The 11,142-nt window shown below is 36.3% G+C and overlaps 2 protein-coding genes and 1 long non-coding RNA gene across 4 annotated transcripts in view; 2 read left to right on the top strand and 1 right to left on the bottom strand.

The window, feature by feature from the left end:
* The window catches only part of LOC105312801 (uncharacterized), a 17,001-nt gene that overhangs the window by 3,874 nt on the left and 1,985 nt on the right, over positions 1-11,142 (top strand). The window lies entirely within an intron of this gene.
* Positions 3,737-4,277, bottom strand: LOC105312800 (uncharacterized). Its single transcript, XR_002184891.1, has 3 exons — positions 4,056-4,277; positions 3,948-4,010; positions 3,737-3,829 (listed from the first exon to the last, which is right to left on the bottom strand). It is a non-coding gene; the product is annotated as an uncharacterized LOC105312800 (long non-coding RNA).
* Positions 4,414-11,106, top strand: LOC109582054 (uncharacterized). The gene is made up of 4 exons (XM_019996618.1): positions 4,414-4,512; positions 9,431-9,964; positions 10,017-10,192; positions 10,271-11,106. Exons 1-4 carry the CDS (start codon positions 4,473-4,475, stop codon positions 10,466-10,468), a joined length of 948 nt encoding a protein of 315 aa, XP_019852177.1. The 5' UTR covers positions 4,414-4,472; the 3' UTR covers positions 10,469-11,106.

Here is an 11,142-nt window from a genome sequence, read left to right as displayed (position 1 = left end):
TGAAGAGGTGAAGGAGAAAAAGTGGGAGAATGAGAGAGAGGGAGGGAGGAAGAGAGAGTGGGAGGGAGGGAGAGAGAGAGAGAGGTGGGAGAGAGGGAGAGAGAGGGAGGGAGGGGAGAGAGAGAGGGAGTAGAGAGGGAGAGAGAGAGATCTTACAGTTCAGTGGAGCAGTTTGCTGGGCACCTCAGTCTCTCTCCATTCATGAGGTAGGAGAGGATACTATTATCAGGTATGCCCTTATATGGGAACCCACCTAAAGTATGTGTACAAGGGGGAAATTAATGAAGGGGCATCCTCATATTAATAGTACATGCTGTATATATAAATTACGTGTATGTAGTGTGCTATAATGTATGGCAAAAATGAAAAGTAGAGAATTCTCCATTTTTATAATGTTTCCTGATACATATACATGTTCTTATGTTGTGTAGAAAGTTTGAGCTGATTCCGATCAAAATTGGATTTTTAAATAAATTTTTAAAATTTCTCCAAAATTGGGTAAAAGTCCCTGTACTATAGTACAGGGTCATGGGCCAAATTTTGCCAAAAATGAAAAGTAGGCAATTCTCCATTTTAATAATTTTTTTCTGATACATATACATGTTCTTATGTTGTGTATCAAGTTTAAGCTGATTCCGATCAAATTTGGATTTTTTATGAACTTTTAAAGTTGCTCCAAATGCCATGTACTGTATTGTAGTGCTTGTCAGCTCATGAAGCTCATGCTGTTTAGCTCACTTAGCATGCTTTGTGGGAAACCCTCCATACATGTACACACTACCATTAATTTCTATTAATAATCAAACTAACCTAATGTAACAATCTCCCATATGGTAACACCAAAGCCCCATACATCAGAGGCTGTAGTGAAGTTATTATTATCAAGGATACTTTCAAGGGCCATCCAGCGGAGAGGAAGATCAAGAGGATATACCGAGTCTCTTTTGAGTCCTCTTGAGGCCGGGACTATACCAAAGAATGCCACCTTTAGATTGAGGCCTGAGTCAAGGTATATGTTCCTGCAGGCCAAGTCTTTGTGGACTATACCAGTATCTGAGAGTGCATCCTGTAGGGGAGAGAGGGAGAGGGGAATTTAAAAAAAGAATAATACTATTCTCCAGCTCTCTCTCTCTTTCAATCTGTCTCCACACTTATCTTTCTCTCTCTCTCTCTCTCTCCCTCTCTCCCTCTATTACCATAGCAGATGCAATTTGTTTAGCAAAGGAGAGTACATCAGAAGGATTGAGTCTATCAGCTCGATAAGGTAGTACACCAGTTGTAGTACTAGCTGGAATATCATCATGAATACTACCACCTTCCATCTAAAAATAAAATAAATAAATAAATAAATAAATAAATAAATAATAATAATAATAATAATAATAATAATGTACAAGTAAGTAGGTAAAAAAAATAAATAAAAAATAGTATAACAAAAATAAATTTACGATAAATTCAATAATACATAAAACATTCCCTTACATTTTGTCTGATATCAATAAGGTAGGTGAGTAGGTCTCCATGAGTTGATAGTTCAGTCATGATGTAGTGAGGAGTCTCTGTTGTATTGAACCCAACCAACTGGAGGACAGGGAGGGAGGAGGAGTCTTTGAAATTGGACAATATTTTTAGTAATTCCAAATAATCATAGAAATCATCGGCGTCTCTTTTAGTAGCTGAAGCTGAGACAGAGAGAGAGAGAGAGAGAGAGAAGTTACTAAATTGTAGTTTATATTACACATGTAAACATTATAGGTACTACATGTTCATGTACATGTATTAATACTGTATAGTGCAAAGTTTTCAAGGGCTATAAATTTCGTGGATTTTTGTGATTTTTTGAAGATTCACGAAAATTACTTCCATGAAATAGATTTTTAGGCAAATTCGCGAAATTTACAACCCTAGAAAATTTTGCACTATATGATATAAACAATAATAATCATTATCCATAATAATTATATTAATTTTACTTACATTTTAATGAGATGACAGCAACCTCCTTCGTCTCTTTCCCTTTCTTTCCTTTTCCTCCCACAGGGACACTGACCTTGTGTACCGGACCAAACGTACCTATTCCAATTAATGCCCCTTTCTCCACGGCCTTTGAATCAAACTCGGACCAGGCAGCAGAAGCCGTCTAAACAAGTTATTAAAAATAGTTATAAAATATATAATTTTATATTAAAATACTAAATTTTTAATAGTTATAATAATAATTTTAATTTAAATAATTCAAAAATTTATAATTAATAATAATTTTAAAGTTTATTTATTTTTAATTATCTTTATTTATTTATTATTTTTAAAAACTACATGTATATTAAAAATACCTATTAAAATAGTTATTAAAAATAGTTATAAAATTGTTTGGGAGTACACAAACTATTAATTTATTACACTACAAAAAATAATAAATTAATAATTAATAATAATTTAAATTTTTTACCTGTCATCAATAATAATAATAATAATTTAATTAATAATTTTAAAGCTTCATTAATTTATTTATTTTTATTTATCTTCATTTAGTTATTGTTTTTAAAACTATTTTTTTATATATTTTTGTGTGTGTATTATATCATACCAGTGCTGATTTTGAAGAGTGGGTTCTTTTCCCCAGTCTCTTAGTCTGTACACATGCCACCAGTAGCAATACTGAGGCTATACCAATGGCCAGTACCAGTATCAGGACAATAGCAACCACACCAGACACTGGAATCAACCAATCTATCAGTAAATAAAGAGAATTGGAAGAACAAATGATAATATAATTATAATACATTATATTATGCATGCAGAGGTTACATGTACATGTATATGTACTGTACAAGTATATTTTAGCAAAAAATAGTAAAAATCAAATTTTGATCGGAATCAGCTCAAACTTTCTACACAACATAAGTACAAGTATATGTATCAGATAAAGTTATAAAAATGAATATTTCTCTACTTTTCATTTTTGGCAAAATTTGGCCCGTGACCCTGTACTATAGTACAGGGACTTTGGTCCGATTTTGGAGCAACTTTAAAAATTCGTTAAAAATCTAATTTTGATCAGAATCAGCTCAAACTTTCTACACAACATAAGAACATGTATACATATCAAATAAAGTTATAAAAATGGAGAATTTTCTACTTTTCATTTTTGACAAAATTTGGCCTGTGACCCTGTACTATAATACAGGGACTTTGGCCCGATTTTGGAGCAACTTTAAAAATTTGTTAAAAATCTAATTTTGATCGGAATCAGCTCAAACTTTCTACACAACATAAGAACATGTATACGTATCAGATAAAGTTATAAAAATGAGGAATTCTCTACTTATCATTTTTGGCAAAATTTGGCCTGTGACCCTGTACTATAGTACAGGGACTTTGGTCCGATTTTGGAGCAACTTTAAAAATTCCTAAAAAATCCAATTTTAATTGGAATCAGCTCAAACTTTCTACACAACATAAAAACATGTATATGTATCAGATAAAGTTATAAAAATGGAGAATTCTCTCCTAGTCATTTTTGATCAAATACCCTGTACTATAGCCCATATAATTTCCCTATACAATCCTTAAGCATATAAAGCATAGTATTCACATTGATACATTAATACTAACCATTATTAGGTCCATCAGCAGCGTTAGGATCAGATATAACAGGTGGACTATCAGAAGGACTTATACTCCCACTAACAGTGCTAGTAGCAGATGGATTAATGAGTACCCTACTGGTACTACTAGCAGCTGCTACACTGAATGATACACCAGGGACACTGAGGATCACTGGGGTCGTCCAGTTAGAGACACGATAAGCATTGTTCTTAGTAAGGACCTATGATAATAATAATAATAATAATAATACAGTAATCGGCATTGAAAAATTGAGCAAAATTAATATTTTTCTTAATTTTAAGCAAGGTTAGCCATACATGTAGGTTAAATTACATTACCTGTACATATAGTATCCAGTTGTCATTAGTAGATGGCAATCAGTTGTACATGAAAGCCTCTTCCTATAATAATGATAATAATAATAAATATATATAATGTAATAATACCTCAGTAATACTAGTGAACTGAATGTCAAAACGCTTAAAGGGGCTCAGCGCCTGAGCCACGCTATTGTTGTGCTGTAATGACCCTTTCTGCTGCTAGAGTGCTAGAGAAGTTTTTATACAGCAGTTTTGTCTTATCTTGCTGAGGCTGCTGAGCGTTTGCTGCAAAATTGAAGAGCACAGGCCGAGGCACAGGCTTCACGATAGGCGCCATTTTTATTATTCTGGTCGACGTATGGTCGTCTTGACTCCGGATATTCTCGGTTTTAATTAGGATTTTCTTGGGTTAAAATTTAAAAACTTAAAGATCCTGCCGGAATACAGAATTCTTCCAAGATTGAAGATTGGATTTTCCTGGATCACCAAGGAGGTTCTACGAGATTAAAAGTCCGTTGCGAACCCCTCGTTCACAATCGCACAATGGCTTGGTTGTTTGGTTCAAGGAATTACACAGGGAAAAGTAAGTACTAAAGTCCATTTGAGTTCACCTGTGTAAAATACGTCGTAAAATACACATACCGTACGGTTGGTAATATTCGTGGGCCCAATATTTTGCGTTTTCTCCAAAATTTCCTTAGAAGCTAATATTCATAGGTACAAATTTTCGTGGCTGGCAGTTAGCAAACTTTTGTCACTTGAATCTACAGCACTAGCTTCCAATACAGTATTGGAAGCTAGTGCTGTAGAGCAAGTAGCTTATAGTGGAATATGGAGTAATAGACAAAGACTCTGGCTCCTCCACTGGCTTGGAAATACCATCATATAGCTGGAAAGTTTTGTGGCCAAAAACTTTTGTGGTCAAAAACTTTTGTGGTTTAGAAGGACCACAAAATTAAAAACCACGAATAATTTTAATTATTATTGAAAAGGTGTGGTATTATAGCAAATTAATGACAGGCGTGGCTGCTCAATGATGATCCACGAAAATAAAAACCACGAATAGGCCAGGAACCTCCAAACCACGAAAGTTTTTTGCCACAAAACTTTCCGGCTATCATATGGTAGCCTAGTTAGAGCTCTGCATGGCCCATTGATTAGTTTCTATGTGTAGGTAGTAGGGGTTAAAATTTTGTGAATAAAAATGAGCCATGAAATTAACGAAAATTAATACCCCACAAAATTTGCCAACCATACAGTACCAATGCATTCCTCTCAGTAGCTATTTAGCTCCAAGTTGGCTTGGGTTGTACAAAAAGTCAGCCATAGAGCTCTTGCATGGATGTATTATGCATGTAATCATAGATGCTAATGAACGAGATAGGTGGAGCTTCCTCTCGGCCATATGTTGAGTGGCAAGAATGTACATGCAACGAATAGAGCAAACTGGGATTTTTTGTCAAAGAGATATTATACTTTGCTGCAGAATATTACTAGAGAGTTCTTCACTCAATACCTTCATCTCCTACCTTGCATTGAATGCCTGTAATATCAACTGCAGAATTTATTCAGATTTTATTCTCCATTCCCCCCATTCCACCATGTACATTCTTGGCCTTCTTGCCACCCAACATGGTGGACAAATTAGCTCAATTTTAGCCACAGCCTCCCATTGATTACATCCGTGCAAGAGCTCTATACTATTCACAATAGAGGAGTTGCAGGCACTTCCAGCAGATGCAGATTGCAGAAGTAATTAAGGATGATGGTGTGGCTTATTGTCAGCCATCTTGGGTGCAATGGTCTCTTGTGCAATTTTCACCTTTAATAATATGATCTGTGTTTTCATTGTTTTGAATTGCGTGGGCATGGAATGTTAATAAACATGCCCACACACCACAGGCAAGTTAGAATAGTAGATTTGTAGTGGATTTATTATTTTACTGATTACTCAACTTGCTTGCTGACATCAAGAAAAAGGAAGCAGTAATGTAAGTTCATTTTAGCTTTTCTTGGCAGTCAACATTGGCTAGATACTGAAGTTGGACTTGGAGTAATCATGGCAGCTAAATTTATATGCATTAAAAAAAGCTAGCCTAGAAGCATTTCTTTACTTGCCTGATTGACTCACCATCTGCAGAACGCAAACAGGCAATCCTTGATTTCTGCAATATATTATCAAAGTTTTAATTATGTGGTGTATAGGTGGTTTATAATGTAATCATGGTAACAGTGCTGGATCTAATTAGCAAAAGCAAGCCAAGGAGCTATTTTACCTATTGCATGACTTCTGACTTTTGTAGTAATTTGTAGCATGCAATTGTTGAGAAAGCTACTCTTGATAGTGTAAGTTCATCTCTAGACATTTCTGCATACTCCCAACATGCTGTCTTGCCACCCAAGATGGGATATGGCTGGACATTGAGCCACACCTTCTGTTAATTACTTTCTGCTGCAATATTGTGTTAACTATTGGGTGGGGTCTGTAATCATTTCCTGCATCAGAGACTATGTAACTGGGATATGAAACTAGGATTATCCCCATGGACAACATTTGTGATTGGAATGGGCGTCAAACAAACTTGAGCGTGTGTCTTGTGGCTTGCTTTTCATATAATAAATCAATTTTTGGTTATTAAGTAGTCAATTGCAATACATGAATGAAAATACTAACTCCTATAATTCCATTCATACAACATCAACCGATATTACCAGGCCCATAGCCAGCGATGGGTTCCGATGAACCCCCTGTTATAGCTGCAAAAATTTTTTAGATTAGCTCCTGTCTTGAAGAACAACACTGTATTAGCATTTTAACAGCAGTAAAAAGCACAAGCCATTAGGGACAGTACATTATCATTCTGTAAATGTCCGTAAAACAACCTTGTGCACATGCGCATTGGTGCAAAATTGAACTTAAATTTTGTCGTGGACTGCTAAGCTAACTAGGGACTTATAAAACCTAGGGAACGCTCTAAAAAACTAAACCCTAAACCAACCTTGGGGACTCCTAATATAACTAGGGAACTCCTGATATGACTAGGCATGCTTTAAAAATCCGCCACCCTAATCCCTAAACCCTAAAACAATAGCTAACTAGGGGACTCCTAACATAACTAGGACACATAGCTAAGTAGAAAAGATAAAAAATTCAATTTCTAAAAGTAAAAAAAAAAAATTAGAAGAGAAGCAATTTGCCATAATAGCCTGAACCAGTGCCCACGTCCACATCCTGCCCCACACCTTCCCCACTGTGCCACCACAAACCTACTGCCTTAACCACGCTCACTGTGCCACCACAAACCTACTGCCTTAACCACGCTGATTGTCATATCTAATCTATACTTTATTTCTATATTGTGTATAGTATACAGATGAAGACTCTAAAACTCCATTTACCTGTAGATTACGGAATGATAATGTACTGTCCCTAATGGCTAGTTGAGAAGCACAGGCAGCCATTTTTGCTGAGTTAGCACAAGGCTGAGGTGTGTAAGTTGAGACCACACCCATTTTTGTCGAACTTTTTGCTGCCCGCTTTGCACACAGCAATACACCAACCCCCCTTTTTAAGTTCCTGGCTTTGGCCCTGATTACTCATCTATTTAGCAAATCATTAAATGAAACTATGATAGTCCTATGCACAATGATCTTGTTAGTCTATTATTTCCTGTGTGATGAAATAGCAGGTACATAAAGTTTTGCAAATTTGCAACTATACAAATTTGCAACTATAATATTAAAATAATAATAACACAAAATCAACATTATTGGCCTCGCCTACGCGAGGTATAGGTAGTCGTTGTGTGTGTCTGTCATTCATTTATTCTGTACAACTGAAATTTGTTTTTAATAAACAATAACTTTAGCACAGCGTGTTCTGAGCTCCTAGATCTTTCTTTTTGACGTGGAAAAGTCTTTCTTAACTGTTTTGTGTTGCTCAAATACAAGTGCTAGGTACAGAAGCTTCAAAGTAAGAAAATCGAGTAGTTGAGCCAAGTTCCGTTGTGTTGGCACTCTAGAGATAGCTGGTAGCATTTTTCAGTAGATTAGAACATGGCCTTTAAAAAATATGAACAGATTTCTCTAAATCTTACTTGATGAAGAGTTATACTTACTTGAAATTGTTGAGGTCACTCATTGGACTCACCACGCTTGCGTAGGCGGGTACTATGCAGTTGGGTTGTCATTCTGTCATTCTGTCACGAAAATTCCTGTTAATTCCTAGTCAATATCTTTTTTACTGAGCTCTCCTGATTTATAATTCTTTTTAAGATTTGAGAAAAAGATAATTTATTTAGCTCCGTTGTGTTTTCATAGCAATCCGTGGTATCAAAAGCCGAATATTTTCAAGAATAGACCACTTTTCCTAGCCAGTAGCCAAATCTTCATATTTCACTCTATTTGGTCAAGATTAGCATTGATAGGTAGAGAAAAGTACATAGATTAAAAAATATGTGGGAATTTTCTAATCTCTTTTTTGTTTGCGAGTTACAGTTGCTCAAAGTTTGTGATTTAGCCTCTTCGAAAAATTTTCAGGCAGCACTGGGGAAAGCAGGAGCAACCAAACTATCTCAGTCTCTTTTAAATATCTAGGCAAATTTTTTGTGCTTACTCCTTCTTTGAATAGAGCTTCAAATGCTAAAATAAATTTCAGCTTTTCTTCTTTCTCCTACCCACGTGCCATGTTTATCTCAGTGCACTGCACTGCTGCCAGTGACCACACCTAAAATTTATTTTATGGATCAGTGCAGTAATTGCATTGTTGCACTTTGCACTTTGTCAAAATCTATTATCCTTTTTTTCAAATATCAAGTTGCTTATATAATATCATGATGAGGGCAGTACAAGTAACACATTATCCCTCATGTGAATCTCAGCAGGCGAGTCCATGCACCATGGTGCTTCATTTGTGCAGCGCTAGAGCAACAACTTGCTGGGTTATAGGTACTAAAGTACCTATACTATCTCAAATATACAAAAGCAGCAACTTTTTTTGTCAGCAAGTTTATCATATTGCAGATTAGTAAAGAAAAAGTGAAGCTTCTTTCTCACATTGTCTTCTTGCTGCCAATCATTCCAGTATGATGGAATGCCACACCTTTCAATCTAAATGCATGGGAGGGGCTGGAGCTGCTTGCATGTATGTGCTGCAGTGCTGCTACTTCTGCAGGTATTTAAGAGCAAGTGCAACTGCAGGAAGCTAGTATTGAGCAGACTCTCTTCATGCTGATAATCAAACAGCTATTGCAGTGCGGGCATGCACCATAGCAGCTATAGGGGCGAGGCCATGCACCGTAGGTGTCTCGTTTAAGTACAGTCTTCCTCGCTGAGCAGCCATTTTTGACCACGCTCACCAAAATTTATTGATGGTCATTGGCTGCGTGGATGATAATGGTTTGAATGGATCACTTGAGCTAGTTTCCTATTCCACTTACGTAGTTTCTAATATCTATGCCTGAATGCAGACTATGTATTGTGAATGATTGATATTTATATAGATTATCCAAATAAAAGAGCTCATCACTGCACTTTATCAGTACTAGTAGGTGATTCACTATATGTATGGGGTGGTTATGAGGATGGTTCACCTAGTGTACATGATAGTGAAGAGAAGAGAAGGATCACTAGTAATATACAGCACTTTACTCCTTCAACTGGTCAATGGATCACTAGAGGTACTACTGGTACTCCTCCATTAGGAGTGAGATGGTACTCCTGTACTGCAATAAATGATCAATTGTATTATTTTGGGGGATGGTGTGGCCATGACCACTGCTATTACAACAGTATTACACAACTGGATACTGTTAGTCTTCAATGGAGAGAGTTAGAACCAACTGATGCAGCTAGACGAGTTATGATGAGAGGTTATGGTGGAATGATATCATTTGAACATGATGGAGTACACCATTTACTAATGATAGGAGGAATAGGATCTAAACCAGCTGTACAACTACCTCATTATAAATATATTAAGTTAATTACTGGAGGCTGGCGTACTAATGAGCACTCAATGTATAATCTATCATCAAGTAAGATTTTATAGTACTGTTTGAAATTAATATGTTAATAATAATAATTTAGGAAAATGGAATAATCCTTCAATTGCTGGTCAGTGTATACCACCTGCTAATAACTTCATCATTGAAAAGATCAACAACACTAGAGCTGTTCTGTTTGGTGGAGTAAAGACTGATGATAATAATACGACTACTAGAACTAACAATATTTATATAATAGGGGTATCAATTAGCACTGTGGTATGTGTACTGAATTTATGCACACACACACACACACACTAATGTCATTGTTAATGGGTGTGGTTATTTTATTTTTAGTCCTGGCAGTGTATAAAGAAACCTGAAGCAATAGACCAATGGCCTGTGGGCAGATGGTTACATGCAGGTGCTATTATTATAACTGGATCAGACTGTCCTATGCTAGTAATAAGTGGTGGGCGGGATGAGAATTCTGATACATTAGATGATTGTTGGATCTTTAACATCACTCAACATTCCTGGATAAAGGTATGTTAGATATTATTGGCCTTACCAGTGATTAGCGTGGATGAGGACTATGTAGCTAAATGTGTTATCTGTCATTCATTCATTCTGTCCACCGCAACTCTCACTTTGAAGCACTGTGGTTTTAGAAGGGGCTCTCCTACAGTCACCAAAACTTCCCCATGCGCTAGAAAAAGTTACTTTCTACTACTTTATCAAGCATAACCGGCAGTGGAAGGCACCAAAAACCATCAATCTTGCCAAATGTAGCAGGTTCTCGATGAATTTTTTCGTTCTTCGAGTAACAGGGCTTCTTAGTATCTCTAGAGAGTCACAAAAACCCGATCTGAAAAAAATAACGTAGCGTTTTGGTGGAACATTCTTTGTTTTGAAGATATGATTGCCTAAAATCACTTACCTCTTGACTTTACACGAGGCGCTTGTCCTTAGGAAGAGTAGTTTAGAGCTTAATAAATGTGTGTGTGCATTGAGTAGAAGCCCAAGACTTCCAGCAGTTAGCCCAAGAGACACCATTTTACTCTAGCAATCAAGATTTGACACTTTCTTTGTACTGTAACAACTGCATGCTGCACTGTCAGTTTGCAGCCACACCCAACACCCTCACATCTTAATTAGACTATGACAAAACTACCGTACAAGATGATTTATTGGCAAGGAATAAATATTGGCGATTGGTGGTTTTATGA

This window comes from Amphimedon queenslandica, unplaced genomic scaffold (assembly GCF_000090795.2).
Source record: "Amphimedon queenslandica unplaced genomic scaffold, v1.1 AMPQUscaffold_13403, whole genome shotgun sequence".
Lineage (NCBI taxonomy): Eukaryota > Metazoa > Porifera > Demospongiae > Haplosclerida > Niphatidae > Amphimedon > Amphimedon queenslandica.
Note: the sequence above shows the minus strand (reverse complement) of the source record. Positions and strands in the feature narration are given on the sequence as shown.

Coding starts and splice junctions, on each gene's coding strand:
- LOC109582054 (XM_019996618.1), top strand. CDS start 4,473: ATGGCTTGGTTGTTTGGTTCAAGGAATTACACAGGGAAAA. Junction 9,965..10,016: donor AATGTATAATCTATCATCAA/GTAAGATTTTAT, acceptor ATAATAATTTAG/GAAAATGGAATAATCCTTCA. Junction 10,193..10,270: donor GGGTATCAATTAGCACTGTG/GTATGTGTACTG, acceptor TTTTATTTTTAG/TCCTGGCAGTGTATAAAGAA.